We start from the raw sequence: 19335 nt of genomic DNA, 5'->3' as shown, positions 1-19335 counted from the left end.
TTCAGAGTCTGCAAATGATTGTACGTTAGACTTTGAAGAAAAAAAAAAGATCATACAATCTTTCTATCTTTCCTTGTCTTTGGAGGCCATCTGCTGAGCTCTTTTTCTTGCATTAGCCTTCTTGGTTAGTAATAAAACATGCAAAGCTCTTTCAATGATAAAAGAGAAGTAATTGTGCAAAAGAATTGGAAGGGGCTGCTTCTCCCCTTGTGCACAAAGTGTGACTCTCCAAGGCACCAACTTATTCTGAATGCAGTAAAATGATAGTTTTACTTTTATCTTCAAATTTAAAATAGTACTTTGCCTTGAACTCTTCTTTGCCACATAAATGGAAGACTGCCTTTCAAATGATAAACGAGTCATGCTTAACTTGCCATCTTCATGTTAATTATCTATTTTACCAGTGAGAATGTTATTGCTTACATTGCCCCCATTTGGTAGATAAAGAAACCGAGGGTCTAAAATGGTTAGGTGCCTTACCCAAGGCACCTGAGAACTTGTTTCTCCAAAGACAACACTTTTTTTTTTCTCATTCTAGGCATAGTTTGACACTATGGGTCCTCCTCTGAAGGTCTTCAAAAACCAGAAATACCAAGAACTGAAGCAGGAATGCATCAAAGACAGTAGACTTTTCTGTGACCCAACTTTTCTGCCTGAGAATGATTCTCTTTTTTACAACCGACTGCTCCCGGGAAAGGTGGTGTGGAAACGTCCCCAGGTAACTTTCCTTATTTTCCCCAATTTCTGTCTCCTTCTTGACCTCCTTCATCAAAATCCTATTTGATCCACTCTTTCCCTTACACAGGCCTACTGTGTACACTATTTTGGATATTAACTTCCTTCCTTTCCCTGTCTCTCTCTCTAGCTTTACCAAGGTATAGTTGAGAAATAAAAAATTGTATATATTTACAGTGTACAGCATTATGTTTTCATATACCTATATTTTGTGAAATGATTACCACACTCAAGCTAATTCATATGTCCATCACCACACAGAGACAATTTTAAAATGGGAATCTTAGAAAAGCCTGCTATTAGGCCCCCCCCCCCTCTCTCTCAGCAAGCGTTCTGATTCTTTTCACTGGAATAAATCCTACTACTTCATATTAAAAAAAGAGAAGGCTAGGGGAATGCCTCATGGATCTGTGCTCCCGGCTCTATTTTGAGGAGACCTGAATTTTAGTCAAATTTTGTTAGACAGTAATTTCAAAATATCAACAACAACAACAAAAAAAGGAAATATTGGGACTGGGGATGTAACTCAGTGGCAGAGCACTTGCCCAACATGTGCATGTCTCTGTTTCAGTCACCACCTCTACACACACACACACACACACACACACACACACACACATCACACATGGGAAATATTCCCATGCTTATTATTTTTCAGAAGTTCATTTGAGTAGATCAAGATAATCTCATACCAATAAGGAGAAAAAACTCCTTAAAGTGTGAACATAAATGAAATTAAATCAATAGGGAGAAGATGGATTTGTCGTCTGGGGAAGGAAACTTCTTTTGCCGCTCTTTGGACATCATCACCCATATCATCCCATGGTTGGCCATGTGGGATCCACATAGAACTGCAGCTCTTTCACCATCTATTAATAGTAACTATTAATAGATGCTATGGTTCTCTGTGGAACAGGTATACATTGTGTCTCAAGGCAAGTCTCAGTCCTACAAGAGTGGGCACTCATACTATAATAAGATATGATGATGGAGTCTGGAGAATAAATAGCAAATAAACATGCTATATGTAAAGGTAGTAACTGAAGAGAAGGATATTCCTCCCGGGCTTCTTTCCAATATGAGTTGCCTGGTGTATAGACCACAGGGGGTTGTTGTAAAATGCAAGTTCTTAAACCTTCACAAAATCTTGAAGATGTTCTATTTAATGAGGTGCACGATGATGGAACCACCTCAGCCAGTACTCAATGGTTGCCTTCTTTAAGGATCCAACTATCACTTTTGCTTGTAATTTCTACAATTTATACTCCTAAATGGAGTTTCCAGAGCTCCTTCAGTTTATGCAAATTGCCACCAGGTGGTGCCAAGATACACTAGTTACATGAAGACTTGTTTTCTGTGCAACTTGAAGTATGTATCTTAGTGTTTGCTTGCAAAGAATGATGACCATTGAAAGTATGAAACTGAGGGCTGGGGGTATAGCTCAGTGGTAGAGCAGAGGCCCTGAATTCAATCCCCAGTAGAAAAAAATAAAAAAGAATAAAAGTGAAAGTATGAGACTGGGAGAAATTTCTTTCCATCAGAAGGGGAATTGCACTTCTCCTGCCTTTCTGTGCCTCTAGTTGTTGATATCTCTGAAGATCACTTTGTTGACCAACAATAAAAATCTTGGAAACATGAGCATGATTCATTAATTGCTATTGATATGCAGAGAGGTAAGACTTTTTTTTTCCCAAAGAAAATACGTGGAGAAAATATAACTAAGTTGTCTAGGAACCATTCTTATAAACTAATGATGGTAATAAAGGGCATAAGTATTTTGTGATGCTTGGCCATGATTGAAAGGACATCAGTTGGGCAGAAGTAGCTGAAAAGGAAGCAGGAAACTGAGAAAGGTTTATTAGGTGGGTGTCTTTTTAAAACAGGACAGACTTGAACATATTTATAGGCTGACGAGTAGCCAGTAAACAAAAAGTTGAAGATGCAGGAGAGAGAAGGACTGATTGATGGGGGTGAGGGCATAGAGGAGGTGGGAGGACATCTGGTGGGCGGCAAAATTGCAAGCCAACATGAAACCATTCCCCAGATGTGAACCAAGCAGACAGCGCTTCCTGTGCTGGCCTGTCTTAACACATATCTTTCCCCCTCTCTCTTGGCTCAGTCCTTTGTCCTTCGCCTTCATCGTCCAAATTCTGTGGATTTAATCCTAGATGGATTAGCAGAGAAGGAAAAAACTTAATAACCATGAAAATAGTCCATTTTTCCTCTGAGGCAACTCTAGGATGAAGGAATGTGGGGGGTGGTGTTTGAACAAGGCGGAAGGGTGGAAAAATCAACATTTATGGAATGTATACTATGGGTCAGATACTGGGTTTAGAGTTTTCTATATATTATTTCATTTCATCCTATGTACCACAGCTTAATAAGGTAGGTATATTAGGAAGTTAGATATGTTAAATTCCTTTGATATAATTCTTTGGTGTAATTTTCCTGGTTGAAAAAAAAATAATGGTAGATATAGTGCCCATTTTATTGATGAGGAAACTGAGTCTCCAATAGAAGGTAAGAATTTCCTTGGGATTGGACCACTAACAAGGTAAGATATGAATCCAGGTTTGACTTCAAAGCTCACATGAGTTTTCATTCCCATTGCCATGTCAGGGAGATTGTTATTTGTGTCTCCTCTCTCTCTCTCTCTCTCTCTCTCTCTCTCTCTCTCTTTTTTCTTAAGTTAGCATCCTTCTAGGCAGTTCTCACATTCCTTCTCTTTGTTGATGTACTTTTGTTGATGTACTTTGATGCTGTACTTTCAATAATTGATCCATACTGTCCCTTTTGAGAGCACTGTGTGAACTTATTCTCCAGTGGGAGAGTCATTTGAGAAATATTCATAGAACACCTGCTCTATATCAGCCTCTGTACAAGATATAGACACAGTCTGCAGTGAGGAAATCCCATACTCATCGAGAAAATGGATACAAAACCATCAAAGATTTAAATAATAAATGAATGCTGAATATATGAAATGCTATTTTCAGGCATATAGATAGTAACTTATGTAGGGTTTTTGAAGATGGGAAGATCATCATAGATTGGAATGGTTGAGAAAGGCTTCTGGGGAGTAGGAGGAAAAAAACAAGATTCTGGACCAGCATCTGAGCCCCCTCAAAAAGCTGTGGATTCTTCCAGGCAGAATGGAGGCCAAGTCTGTGGTCAAGAACCACGTCAAGATTCTCTGGCCTCTCATCAGGAAAGCCAAGAGACAGTGCTGGGCCTCTTTGAATTGGCTCAGGGAGACTAAATTGATCTTTGCCCTCCCCCACCCCATTAGGAAGGTTGAGATCCTGGTTTGCAGGGAAGCTTATACACATCTTGTCTCTTGGCATGCCATATAGTCTCTCACTCAACCAGGGCAATTTTATGAAGTTTCCAAAATGGAGGCAACACGATTAACCTAGTATTTTCTGTCTCTTTCTTCACCCATTTTAAAAACTTCTGCCTTTATAAGCCTCCCATACCTCTAAACATCACTGATAGTTGAACAAACCTAACCCCAGGAAGGTACCCACCTTTGTGGGGCAAAGTTCCCCTTTTCCCACTTCTACTTCCTTGCTGTCTTTTAGGAAGCCTCTTTACATAGGGATTCTGAGAGTGTTTTCCAATTGTTCAGTGGCATATTATCTATTCACACCCTCCAGAAGAAAACCTATCTCTTTGACTCCTCCAGTGATCCCATGGCTCCAGCTATTGTCCTAGCTTTCTAGGCACATGGGTACATTGCCTGAGACCATGTGCTCCTGGACTTTCCTGTCCTGTTGGGCCTTAACATAAAAAGTCTTAAAAATTTATAAGATCCAGGTTACACTAAGTTACAGTGTAAGACTGCAGGTAGGGTTTTCAGACTGGACTTTGCCTGCCAAATTCTCACAGAAAATCTCTTCTCCAGTTCCTTCCAGGCACTCTGGCTTTTTTCCTGACTGACTCATATCCACCTACAATACTGTCTTAGAGTCAGACACATCTAATCCCTGACTAAAATGGAACCAGGCCCCATGGGAATTTACACAGCCAGCTGTGGGGGGAGAAAGGGCACCTGCACAAAATCTTCTGTCAGCTCTCCTGGGCACGTTTGAGTCCAGGAATTCCACCACCATGGCCCTTGCCCAGTCTTTCTTTGGGAACTACCCTCCCCTGGGCTGTGTCACTACATTGTCTTGATAGAAGGGGAGGGTGGTAAGGTTCTGGAATAAAACAATGGTGTTAGGAATGGAAAGGAAAACCTGATGAGGGAAAATATCAGAAGCAGAATATACAGGCTGTGGTAATAGAATGTGAAACAATAGTAAAAGAGAAAACACTTCTCTTTTACTCTCATGATCCCACCCCTCCCAGAGATCATGTCCCTCCACATTAGTAGTCCTAAATGTTTTTCACTGTTTACACCGAGTGGAGTAGGTCCACATTCTTTCCCCCAGCTCTCCTGTTTATTTTAAATTTTGCATGTGAACTTCTTTCACTTAGTATAATGTTTTTGATGTTTAATATCATCCACGTGGTGCTATGTTTGTTCCTTCTTATTGCTGAATGATATTCCATTGCGTAGATTTAAAAAAATTCTTTACAATAAGCCATTTGGGAACTATACCTGAAGTCTTCCGGCAGAAGTCTGAAGGTTCAAGTGAGAATATCTCTACATAGTGACTTGGTTTTCTATGCTGGAAGGGGAAATTGGACTTAAGATCTTATTCCCAGGTTCCATACTGAGTTTTCCTTGGAAGTTTTAGGAAGCAAAAGAATGTTAAATTATTCGTAAATAAAATTCTCAGTAGGCAAAATAAACTCCTTGAGAGACTTGTGCAACATTGGTCTCTGAGCCCACATCCACCTATAAATGTCCCATATGGAGGTGGCACTATTTTCTAAGGATAGATAATGGCTGCTTGGACTAGCTCACAAAACCCTCAGGTCCCGAATGACAGTTCTGTTTAAATTAGCCCCTGGGACTTTTGGGACTACTTAGGCCTTAGAGTTAGTCACAATGTACCTACTATAGGGCTGACCACACCCCTACCCCCAATACTACTAGATTGCATATACCACTTTTGAAAGTGCCTCCACTCTTCTGGATGCTAGTTTTCTGGGCAGCATTTCATTTTATTGTGGTTCTGGAGGTTTAGCTGGGAACTCAATTCTTACTGTCATCAAATTTCACCTGTATAAAAATTGCTGAAGAATTAAGTGTGGTTAGTCAAAGGGAAACTCATAGGGTGACCCATGCAGGGCTATGGACCTTATAATTGTATGCCCCCTCCCTGAAGACATCTCTGGGAAGGGGGAAGAGGTGAGGATAATTGAGAGATCCATAATGCTCAGCTAAGATAACATATTTGCTAGAGGAGCTGCTTTGCTTACAGAAGGTTTTGGCTTGAGGGTAGGGGTATTAGAGGACCATTCCAGCTTTACTTGTGATGTTCAGTTCCTGGTTGTGTGTTTCCTCCTAAGAAATTATTTTACCGTGACAAACAGTTCAGTTCAAGGATCACTTCAGCTGTGCCAACACAGCTGGGAGCCATTAGGGGCTCAGCATCTCCCCCCTACTCCCAAGCCACCCAAATATTGTGAATATGTGAGCTGTGACCTCTCCCCTAACTCCCTCCTACCACTCCAGCACGGCTCAGGCTGAAATGTCCCATCTGCACTCTGTGTCTCAGCTTGGAGTTGCAGAAAAACTCCTCCAGCCTTCTTTCTTTAACTCCAACAGGAATATATCCAGTGTGCCCAAAACTAGAAGAAAAGTCAATAAACAGATATTGCATTATTTTCAAGTTATCATCAAAAGGTCCATGTGGCTGTTAGATTTGCATTATCTCACCACTTTTACCATTTCTAATTCCTTGGTTTCTTTCTGGTCTTTTTTGCCTCACTTCTTTAAAGAGGTAAAAGGGAAGGTTTAATAAAGACTAGTCTCCTATGCTTCACATTGTAGTACACACATATAGTATGAGCTTCATTCATATTTAGTGCACTGAATTGAGGAGATCAGTTCCTATTGATGATATTTAGCCTGGAACCAAAAGCTAAGAGTCTTTCAAATAATGTAGATCTGCACAATACTACCCTTTATAGGGGCACCAGTAAGCCTAAGGCAAATAGATGGACTCACTGAGGTCTTGAGGTTAGGGAACATAACAGTATGTAGTTATGAAGAATTCAAAATTTTAGGTTTAGTTATCCTATTAACTAGACAACCAGAGAAGCAAGGTACTGCCCCTTGCTGAGCCTCTTTCCTGATCTGTCAAATACTAGATAGTTTTTAAAATTTCTTCTGGTTTTGACATTCCATAACTCTTTTCATGTTTTAAAAATCCATTGTTAAATAGATACAATGTATGAAGAGTGGAGAAATAGAAGTGGGGAATAGGCTAGGTTATAAGAAAGAATAGGAAACAATGGGGATTTTGCCCAAAGTTACATTCTACCATCATTGCACACAGCTCTGTGTGTGTGAGTGAGTGTGTGTGTGAGTGTGTGTGTGAGTGTGTGTGTGTGTGTGTGTGAGAGAGAGAGAGAGAGAGAGAGAGAAAGGATATTCAATAACCAAATATTCAATATATTCAATAATCCAATTCAGATTTACAGGACAATACTCACCCAGTTCCTCAGTGTGAATTCTGTTTATATGTCTTTTTTGTTCACATATGTGATCCCTTATATCTTGAATAGATGTTGACATGTCAGAAGTAATGATTAAGCCTAGACCCCTGTTGTGAAATGAGTCTTATGGAAATTGAAGATGCTGTAAACTGCAGCTACTAGTAACTACAGAAAGTTAGCAAGTAATTTGTCTTATTAATCTAAAAGTACACTACTTCACATATCAGTGTTCACTTTATTGTTTTTCCAAACTAGGAAACTATAGTATATATCATTTAGATCCAAGAAATCACTATATAACTTTACATCTTGTTCCAAATAAAACAGTAACATCTGACATAGGGAGGAAAAACTATGCTTAATTTCTTCTTAGAAAAAGCAAAGAAACAAAGAGAAAAGAACATCAGGATCTAACGCACCCAACACACCTGCTTTCGGTTCAAGAAGTGAAAAAAAAATGGACAGCTCACAACCATAAAAATTTAATAAGATAGAAATTTTCTCCTATGACACAAAGTATTGATGAGACACAAGACATGCATCTTAAACAGCAACAACAACAACAACAAAAAAAACCCCAGAAAATCCAAAGCTGACAACCCATCTAACCATCTCCTTTTGGCAGAGGCATGCCCAATTAATCTTCAGTTTGGACTTGTCCCTGCCCCAAATGCCTATTTCTTTCCAGAGTTATTTTGGCTTTTAAAGAATATATGGAATGTTTCATTCTGTAGACCAGACCCTTCATCAAGTAGAATTATGTCCATTTAAAAAAAGAGGGTTGAGGACCAGAAAAATATAGCTGTCTCTATTTAATAATTTTTAAAAGGCTATATGTCTAGATTTTCTTTCCATTTGAGACTAGGATTTATTTCTGCTGGGTAAGCAGAATGTCAAGGTACAGGCCAACAGCCTCCTCCATGGAGCTTTCTCCATGTATCAAGACTTCATGGATATTTCCTGTCTTTGAACACTGCAAGTGCTGATACTCTGTATCACACAATCATGTCTTCAATTATATGGTGTCATGCATGTCACTATGTCTTTGCCCATGCCCATTTCTCTAGCTGCTATGCCTCTATATCCCTCCCTTGTCCAACAGCCTAACTCTAGTCAACTCAAGCATTACTATCATTGCAGCATTTATTCTATCATCAGGGGAACTTTGAAGCTTCTCCTCTAGGCACTGATAACATTTTGACAATTGCTCCATGTGCTCTCCTCACATCTTGTTGAAATTACATTCTTTGGGTTTCATTTTGCTTACTCCAGAGGGAATTAAACATCTCATAATATGTTGGTGTGGAGACACATACATATACTCCAAACAAATACTGCCCCTACTCTCTGCCCAGATCCCTTTGGAGGGATGTCTCTTGAAGTGCTCCTGTGCATGGTCTATTATTGCTTGCTATTTAAAAAAAATAGTTGTAGATGGCAAAACACCTTTATTTTATTATTTATTTTTATGTGGTGCTGAGGATTGAACCCAGTGCCTCACATGTGCTAGGCAAGCACGCTACCACTGAGCCACAACCCCAGCCCCAATACCTGCTATTAATGCTATTGTCATTTTATCTATCCAAACATGGTGGAAATCTGGTTGCCATGAAAACTGTTGTTACCTCTGTTTTGTGTTAGAACAGGACTTCCTGTAAGGTCGTTTAAGTCATTTTCCTAGAGCGAGAGACACATCAAATGTTTGCTTTCGACGTCCTTGTCTCTTAAATGCAGTCACCCTTCCACGGACAGGTGCTTCAGAAAAAATCTCATCCTGACAAAATAGGATCAGACTGTAGTGTGCTAATCCTTAGTTTTCATCTTTTAAAGCTCACTGCATGGTGAAAACTCTTCCAAACCCCAATGACAAAGTTCCTCCACAGCACATGTCATGTTACTCACTGTATCCTCTCCTTCCATTTCTCTAGCCACTTCCCACCTGAAAGTTTTCTTATAGCTAGAGGATCTACTGCTTTGTTTTTTCTCACAATCCCCTCAACCTTTTCTTTATCCTATCTATGAAAACCTAGTCACCTATCAACCCTAACCCCCGTTCTCTCTATGTCCTGCCTAGTTCATCTAGGAAAACTCTTGGAAAACTCTTATATAACCAATCACTGTATCCACAGGACATCTGTGATGACCCCCGTCTGATTGTGGGAAACATCAGCAATCACCAACTGATCCAGGGGAGACTGGGGCACAAGTTCATGGTTCCTGCATTTTCCTGTTTGGCTGTTCAGGAGTCTCACTGGACAAAGGTATCTCCCACTCTGTGGGAACTCATTCAGTTTTTAACTTCTTGCCCTCTTTAATAATTTTATGAAAAGATCAGCTTGACATATTCTTAGATTGTTCTATTTCCTGAAGTCACAGATATTTACTAAGTGAATTCCTGCCATTTCATTATAAGAGTTTTCACAAACACAGAAAGATGAATTTTACAGGGAATACCCATATACCCACAATTAGCATTTTACTCTTTTTTGAAAGATTTTTTTTAGTTGTTGATATACCTTTATTTTTTATTTATTTATATGCGATGCTGAGAATCGAACCCAATGCATCATGCATGCCAGGCAAGTGTGCTACCACTGAGCAACAACCCCAGCCTACATTTTACTCTTCTTGCTTTGTCACATATACAAATTGACCTGTTGTTGTCATTTGTAGTACTCTAACTCAGTATTTCTGCATACTTATATTCTGTGCCTACTGGAATATAAAGCCAGCAGGAGCCAGGAAGTCATGGACATATACATTCTTAGCAGAAAAGGTGGAAATAGATTACTGAAAATTTTCTAATAAATTATTAATAGAACAAAAGTTCTTTCTGTGTCTATATAGAATTTAAAGGAACAAAGTAATAACCCTCTATTAAGGACAAAGAACATTTTCTTCATAAAAGCAATTTTAGAATATTACATTTTAGAGTATTTAGAATTAATTTCCTAAATGCAATTTTATTTTGGATGAAAACAAATCTCCAGAATAGACATGAAATTCTGATTTCTTTTGAGGTGGGTGAGATAGAACCCGGGGCCTCACACATGCTAGGCAAGAGCTCTACAACTGAGTTACATCCTCAGTCCTTAAAATGGATATTTTAATATAAACTACAGTGGGCCTTGTATTTTGGTTGTTTTTACTTTTTAAAATGCCTTATTTATGGCTGGGGTTGTGGCTTATGGGTATACTGGTCCCCTAGCATGTTCGAGGCCTGGGGTTTGATCCTCAGCACCACATAAAAATAATAAAATAAAGGTATTGTGTCCAACTACAACTAAAAAAATAAATACTTTTTAAAATGTCTTATTTATTTGTTTAAACATGTAATCATGAATATATTTGTATAGTTTATTTATCATCATCTAGTTTAAAGATTGTCTGTGGGAAATACTTAACTCCTGACTGGCCATCCCATCAATCCTGTGTATTCTTGTGTGCATTTAGGGGTAAGTATGGTAATATCATCATCAGCAAAATGGAACTGGGGAAGCAGAAGTTATGGACAAAATGCCCTACCTACGACTTTTTAATCTAGACTCAAACCAGGTGTATTTAGTGTGCTTCCTTTTGTGATGTGGGTTTACCAGGAGTTAATTGTAATTTCAATATCTGGATGTGGTCTGATGAATAACACTTGATTGAATGTGCTTACCTTTCCAGACAATTCCCAACCATAAGGAGCAGGAATGGGATCCTCGAAAACCAGATAAATATGCTGGGATATTTCGCTTCCGTTTCTGGCATTTTGGAGAATGGACTGAGGTGGTGATTGATGACTTGCTGCCCACCATCAATGGAGATCTGGTCTTCTCTTTCTCTACTTCCATGAATGAGTTTTGGAATGCTCTGCTGGAAAAAGCTTATGCAAAGTAAGGAAAGGGTTGTTTAGTCTGTAGTCTGGGTACATGAGGAAAGGAAAGCCACGTGAGTCTTTGGCAGTCCATTCTCTTCCAACCCAATCCCAGAGATAAAACTGGGTTAAAACTTAGATTCAATGCATTGCTTTGGGTTTGGACCTGGCCTACAGAAGTCCTAAACGAGAAAGGAATCAGTTGTTCTGGCTTCCATTAAATCCTTACCCACTCATAAGACTCCTGGGGAAGCTCTGCTGTTGCTAATTTGAAGATCACCTCTTTTGTCCTTGCCTAATTTCTGCTTGTAGAAAGAAACTTCTGCATGGACTATTCTTGATCAACATAGCCTATGCTTAGAAATCTCTGACTGTAATCTCAAAATATTTCTCATTTCATATCTAGAAAAAAGCCAGCTGGTAAAGACGGGGCAGGGACTGTTTTAATTATTGGGAACATTATGTCCTTGACCTGGAAAAAAAATTTTACAAGGGTTACCATGCATATTTGACCCCAGGCTGCTAGGCTGTTATGAGGCTCTGGATGGTTTGACCATCACTGATATCATCGTGGATTTCACCGGCACATTGGCTGAAACTGTTGACATGCAGAAGGGGAGATACACTGAGCTTGTTGAGGAGAAGTACAAGCTGTTTGGAGAACTGTACAAAACATTCACCAAAGGAGGTCTGATCTGCTGCTCCATTGAGGTTTGTATTCACCAAAAACAACCACTCTGTGCTCACTCCTGGCAGAAGAGACTTCAAAATTTAGTAGGGAACATTGCCCTTAACCCGGAGAGCCACAAAAAGCCATTAATGGATTTGGAAAGCTAACATAGGCATTGAGTCTTGGCATGGAGGCTGGAGAACTTTAGCTTTTTATCCTTTTGAACCAGTCCTTTCACTGGAGACCAATGCAGCATCCCAGTTGGTGTAAATAACCTGTGGTAAATTATTCCTCTTTTCTGTTAAGATTGTGGGTACTTGCTCAAGGAATGGATTTGCTCTACTAAATTTTATCACAGTTATATCAATTGAGTACAGAGGGTAGTCTGAATCTAAATTTTTAAGTGAATTGTTATATATTGATTTCTTAGCCTTCACTTGTTTTTGTGACAGGTTATATGTGAAGATTAACTTTCTATCTGCATAGGGAGAACTAAATTCATAGTGGAATACAACTAATCAAGGAAGGAGAGCAAGGACTTGTGTCTCTCAATTCATTTTCTTTTTTTTGGTGGGGGGGGGGAGTACCAGGGATTGAACTCAGGGGCACTCTACCACTGAGCCACATCGCCAGCACTATTTTGTATTTTATTTAGAGACAGGCTCTCACTGAGTTGCCTAGTACCTCATGGTTGCCAAGGCTGGCTTTGAACTGGCTATCTCCCTGCCTCAGCCTCTTGAGCAGCTGGAATTACACGCGTGCACCACTGTGCCAAGCTATGTTTCTCATTTCTTATGCCCTTATATATATTTCTTTGCTCTCAGTCTCCCAGTCAGGAGGAACAAGAAGTTGAAACTGATTGGGGTCTACTGAAGGGCCATACCTACACCATGACTGATATTCGTAAGATCCGTCTTGGAGAAAGACTTGTGGAAGTCTTTAGTGCTGAGAAGCTGTATATGGTTCGCCTAAGGAACCCCCTGGGAAGACAGGAATGGAGTGGCCCCTGGAGTGAAATGTGAGTGGCATTCCACTTTCACTGCTACATCTCCAAAACTTGTAGTTCTCCCAAACTCATCCTTCCAGGCTGCTAGTGAGCTCTCAATGTTCAGTGACATTTATGAGTTCTATGGGCTTTGTGACCCAGTAGAGGTAAAATAAAGCAACTCTGATCTTCATACCTTTTGTTCCTTTGGCACTTTGTTTACTACAGAAAGTCAATAGCAAGCATAATGGCTTATATTTTTATTGTTTATTTGCATTTAGTTCTGAAGAGTGGCAGCAACTGACTGTAACTGATCGCAAGAATCTGGGGCTTGTTATGTCTGATGATGGAGAGTTTTGGTAAGGAGAAGTTTTCAGTATTAAGGGAATTAAGGCTTCTACTTGGAACTAAAAGGGGTAAATATTAGGTACCATCTTCATTTTTCACCTGCACCCCTTTCATTTAGGATGAGTCTGGAAGACTTTTGCCGCAACTTTAACAAGCTGAGCGTCTGCCGTAATGTGAACAATCCTGTCTTTGGCCACAAGGAGCTGGAATCAGTGGTGGGATGCTGGACTGTGGATGATGATCCTCTAATGAACCGCTCTGGAGGCTGCTATAATAACCGTGATACCTTCCTGCAGAATCCCCAGGTTTGAGTCAATTATTTTCCTTTGCCTCCAAGTTATCTTGTCAGCAGGAATTCTGGTCTCATCTTGGTTCTCTCTGAAGTATTTCTTTAGCAACAAGACTTCCACGTGCAGCTATTGTTTAATATTCCTAAGCTGAGATCCCTAAGAATTGGTTCAGATGTTTGTAAAATACGGTTGACTATGTCTCTTTGCAGAGAGGTACCTTGGCAACATTATCAAATTTGAGTCTCCTTCTCTGGCTTCCTCTCTCTGTCCATATTGCTTGGTACAGCTGATTGGCAGCCCCTGCTTCCTTATGGTGGTTCCTCATTGGAGAGAGAGGATCTACTATCACATGCTGTCTCAATTCTTCTTCATTTGTTGTTACTGCCCTACTGTTTTCTTGGATGCATATAGACTATATTTTTCCTCTTTCATGTACTCTTTCTGTACCAGATCATTTTTCTCAGGACATGAATTAATGCCCTGTCAATGACACTGTCCCATTCATCTGTCATTACAATGCTATTCCAGATGACACATCAGTAGTCAAGCTCAGGCACACCCCAAAGTAAAAAAAAAAAAAAAAAAACCTCAAATATCCCAAGCCCAGATTTATAATAACCTGGATGCTTTTATATTCAAATGTGCTAATGAGTTAACCTATAGGAGACAAGAATTCTGACTGTGTCACTGTGTCATTGCCCATGAGTGCATAGCTTCTTTTGACAAGCCCAATTTGGCCAGGCATTTTGGAGAACACTAAGACTGATGCACTAAGTTACCTAATTCATGCTTTTTTAATGCCCTTTCCATCTTAATTGTCCACAAAGGAAAAGCAAAACTCCTGTTACTCCCTACCTGGCCTCACGCCCATTTACAATCTCGGAAGTATTTCAATAATCAGACACATATACCAAACTGGAAAAATGGCTTCCCTTGTATGCATATGCACAGGATTGACTTTTGTGGGACTTACTTATGCATCTGTTCTCTGTTTCTTTCTCAATGGAAGAAGGGAAGGGCACAGAGATAGAGAATAAAGAAAAAAAATCTGATTAATTTTACATTTATCTCTCAATAGCAACATGATTCCTGAGACAATGTTTGGAAAGTTCTGGTACAGGCCTTAGCTTCCCTAAAGTAGTGATAAGAATGCATCAATCCCCCAAGGAAGTGTATCCAATCTTTGTACAAGCCACATGTCTGGCCTGGCATTATGAGGCTATCCTGGGGCCCTGCTGCAATGTCAGATTGAGTAAAATAAGAATGTTTTCTGTCTTTATGATTTCTGGAATTCTTCTGTATAGAGCATTTAAAAAACAATGGGACAACAACAACAATAATAACAAACCAAGTTAGATGCAGTGGTATACGCCTGTAATCCCAGCAACTTGGGAAACTGAGGCAGGAGTATTACAAGTTCAAGGCCAGCTTGGATAATTTAGCAAGATCCTGTCTAAAAAATAAAATAAAAAGGGCTGTGGATGTAGCAAAATGGCAAAGCACTCTTGGATTCCATCCCAGTATTGCAAAATAATAATGATAATAAACTAATAACATCAGGAACTTATGAAACCAAAAACATACCCTTTGATATCAAAGGCCTAAGAATAAAGTTGTCTCTTACTACATGCTGATTTTTTTTCTTGGTACTGGGGACTGAATCCAGGGGCACTTAACCATTGAGCCACATCCCCAGCCCCTTTTATTTTATTTTATTTTTTAAATTTTGAGACAGAATTTCACTAAGTTGCTGAGGCTGGCTTTGAACTTGCAATCCTACTGCCTCAGCCTTCTGAGCTGCTGGGGTCACAAGCATGCACCACTGCACCTGCTACATGATGAATGTTATAAGGAGAAGCAAGTGTAATTCTATACACTTAACAAGTGAATGGATTATCTGTCCACAGTCCCATTGTCTGGTCAATAGTAAATCCCAGAAATTAATTCAAGGTTCTGTTTCCAAATGTAGAGTTTCTTCCCTGAAATTTAAGCAGCTCATCTGAAATGGGAGTGCTAATTCAGCTCTTTGGTGGCCTCTTTCCCTTAGTACATCTTCACCGTGCCTGAGGATGGGCATAAGGTCATCATGTCACTGCAGCAGAAGGACCTGCGCACTTACCGTCGAATGGGAAGACCTGACAATTACATCATTGGCTTTGAGCTCTTCAAGGTAAGAATGAGCATTTATAGCAGGTGGATTCAAAATTAGAATGGCTTAGAATTAGGGGAATTATGAAAGACCCAGAGCTAAAGAAGACAGAAGACATTAGACATCCAACACAAAAAGTATGATGTGAGCAGAATGGAATATTTCATCCTATTTCAATTCTAGGTGGAAGTGAACCGCAAATTCCGCCTCCACCACCTCTACATCCAGGAGCGTGCTGGGACTTCCACCTACATTGACACCCGCACAGTGTTTCTGAGCAAGTACCTGAAGAAGGGCAACTATGTGCTTGTCCCAACCATGTTCCAGCATGGCCGCACCAGCGAGTTTCTCCTGAGAATCTTCTCTGAAGTGCCTGTCCAGCTCAGGTTCAGTTTCCTTGGCAAACCCCTCAAACTCCCGTTCTCTGCTTTGCCTTTACAACTAAACTTTTTGACCCATCTCCCTCTGTGCATACACTCAATAGGACAACATGTTCAAGTCAAACCTAACTAATTGAAATGATGGTGGTTGAAATATTTCTCAAAGTAGGGGCTGGGGATGTGGCTCAAGCGGTAGCGCGCTCGCCTGGCATGCATGCGGCCAGGATTCGATCCTCAGCACCACATACAAACAAAGATGTTGTGTCTGCCAAAAACTAAAAAATAAATATTAAAAAATTCTCTCTCTCTCTCACTCTTCCTTTAAAAAAATAAAAGAAATATTTCTCAAAGTGGGGTTATGGGAAATTCCCCAGTGAAAGTCCGAGCCTCTGAGCTCTGAACTGCCATTTAAGGGGAGCAGATCTATTGCCCAAGTTTTTCCATTTATATTTTATCTTCTGTTCTCTGGCCAACTCTGTCTTTTCTTCAACAGTTGGCATTCCTCGGTGTTCTCTGTTATGTCCTCAGTGCCAAGTCACCAAACCTACCTTTTCCCCTGAACCCTGCCTACTCTGATCTTTATCTGCTATTTCTTAAAATATTCATAAAATAAAAGCCATATCTGAGGAGGAATGCACTAGGCCACATTGTGTCTCATGCCTTCTTCAGCAATGATGCCAGCTTTGGCAGGCCCATGTCATCAAAGGCTATGTTTCATCAGATGACACATCTTCTTTTTGATGCTCTAGGGAACTGACTCTGGACATGCCCAAGATGTCCTGCTGGAACCTGGCTCGTGGCTACCCAAAGGTAGTTACCCAGATCACTGTCCACAGTGCTGAGGGCCTGGAGAAGAAGTATGCCAATGAAAGTAAGAACCACGGGGGTGTCTGGAAAGAAAAAATTCTGCTTCATTCATTGCACATATGATTAGAAAAAGATGATCAGAAATTAGTCTCTCCAGTGGTATTTCTAGTCTAGAGAAGTCAAGAAGGATGTCCACCATGGTAGGGAATGGGTTATTAATGTCTTTGGGCAAGGTCTATGTAATATTCATTTTTATACTTCTATATGAAACATGTGTAAGGCAAGGAAAGAGGGAATAAAAATCTTGAGTCCTAGATCATTCTGGTACCCAGGTATTATGCTAAATGTCCCAGATTTCACTTCATGAGATAGCCTCTTGTCTATCTAGCAAAGAAACTTAAATCACTGTGTTACAAATAAATGTCACTTTATTCCAGGTGTAAACCCATATTTGATCATCAAGTGTGGAAAGGAGGAAGTCCGTTCTCCTGTCCAGAAGAATACTGTACATGCCATTTTTGACACCCAGGCCATTTTCTACAGAAGGACCACTGACATTCCTATCATAGTCCAGGTAAAAATATGAATAATGTTTGTAGGGGCATTTATATTTTCTACAGATTGTTCCATGTGCCTCACATATATTTAGAATGCAGAGCAAGTGTTATCCTGTGTGTGTGTGTGTGTTTCATTTGTTTTGAACTTAAAAACACTTCTCGCCAAGCACAGATATGATCTTTCTTATTCATTTCCACCCTAAATCTACATTTATTTCATTGTAGGCAGAAACCTAGATATTCATGAGTACACTAGTTAGACCAGATATTATAAAATCCCATGATGGATAGCATATGCCAGTTCAGAGGACCCTTACATTGCTAGGTCTTCTGCAGTCTGGCAGTTTTTCTGACTTAATAATAATAATAATTCTGACATCTACCTTTAGGTAACCCATCCCATAGATTAATGATGATCCTGAGTTCTTTGTTCTGGATTTTTATCTATATTCTTTGAGATATCCTCCTCTCAGCCAAAGGGCTATCAGGAAAGAAAATATCTCTTGGTTATATTTATTTATTTATTTTAGAGATGAGGTCTCATTATATTGCCCAGACTGGCCTCCAACTTGTGATTTTCCTGCCTCAGCTTCTCAAGTAGATGGAATAACCAATGTGCACCATCACACCTAGCTGTTCCCTTGGTTTTAAAATGGATCTTTTCAAGCTTGCTATTAGGGTTCTAAGTGTCACTGGGTAAGGACCAGTCTCATAGAAGGTTGTTCATCTTCATTTCCTTGACTTGTTTCTATAGGTCTGGAACAGCCGAAAATTCTGTGATCAGTTCTTGGGGCAAGTTACTCTGGATGCTGACCCCACTGACTGCCGTGATCTGAAGTCTCTGTACCTGCGTCAGAAGGGTGGTCCAACTGCCAAAGTGAAGCAAGGCCACATCAGCTTCAAGGTCATTTCCAGTGATGATCTCACTGAGCTCTAAGTCTCCAATCTCAGAGAGTCCTGACACAGTTTTCCATCCTTTTATTTTATGTCAGGTGCCAGGTGTTAGATAAGATTCACAATCATTGAAAAAAAAACACAATAATTTACTCTTCCTCTCTTCTGTTAAGTTTCCCATACCTCCCGATCCAAGTAGCATCAGTAGCTACATAACCTATATACCTCCAGCAGCTGGACGGGGGAGGTGACAGTCCTATCTGGAGATCATACACATGGTGTGCTAAGAAAAGATCTTTGGGGCTTCCGGGGGTGAGATTCAAGCAGGACAATAACAGGAGCCTGGACACCCTACAGCTGTCTTTGCTGATTTTAGCTGCCCAGTATACTTTCCCTGTAGGTTTTGTTGAGGAAGGAGGAGGGATGATCAAGGCCAAGCTGGTCTAGCCTGACATTCCGGCTTCTGACTTGATGTTAAAGACTTGTCAGCAGCATTTCACCCAGCAGCCAGAGTCAACTTTAAAGGCCCCAAACTTTACCACCACCACCGACAACCACCATCACCACCACCACTACCAACACCACCTCCGGAAAGTATAGTCCTGCCTTAACCTAAGTCACCCCCCACAGTAAGTTTTACCTTCATGTTGAGGAAGCTTCCTAGGTGCTTAATCAAAAGCTGGAGTTCAATGTGGCCTAGAGTGTGAGAAGGGCCTGTGCTTCAGCTCAGTGGAAGCCAGCTTTGTGCACAAGAGGGAAACGTGGAAGAAGCTGCAGTGGGAGACAAAGCCTCTGTCCCCCACCCATCCACACACACCTACACTCACAAACGCACACATGGGCGTTCACGAACTACCGTTCAGGCAGTCAACGGGCGAGAGCAGGGACAATTAAATATCACACACGGAGAAGATGAGAGAATCCATCCAGGAATAGTATAGCCAGTTTGGGGCCCCTGACTGCAATGTGAAACCTCTTGCTGCTGCTAGGTTTACAAACAAGCCCATTGTCCTGTGCCTCCTAATATCATTGGTACTGAAGACCCCATC

The 19335-nt window shown here is 40.4% G+C and overlaps 1 protein-coding gene across 1 annotated transcript; it reads left to right on the top strand.

Moving 5' to 3' along the window:
• The first annotated feature begins 553 nt into the window (after nt 1-553).
• On the top strand, nt 554-18329 carry Capn6 (calpain 6). Its single transcript, XM_071606540.1, has 12 exons — nt 554-718; nt 9477-9608; nt 11017-11225; nt 11725-11917; nt 12701-12894; nt 13143-13220; nt 13328-13514; nt 15547-15669; nt 15832-16034; nt 16778-16899; nt 17273-17409; nt 18147-18329. The coding sequence occupies exons 1-12, from the start codon at nt 554-556 to the stop codon at nt 18327-18329; spliced, it is 1926 nt and encodes a 641-aa protein (XP_071462641.1).
• The last annotated feature ends 1006 nt before the right edge of the window (nt 18330-19335 follow it).

The sequence above is a fragment of the Marmota flaviventris genome, chromosome X, assembly GCF_047511675.1.
Source record: "Marmota flaviventris isolate mMarFla1 chromosome X, mMarFla1.hap1, whole genome shotgun sequence".
NCBI lineage: Eukaryota > Metazoa > Chordata > Mammalia > Rodentia > Sciuridae > Marmota > Marmota flaviventris.
The sequence above is the reverse complement of the archived record's forward strand: the minus strand, read 5'-3'. Positions and strand labels throughout refer to the sequence as shown.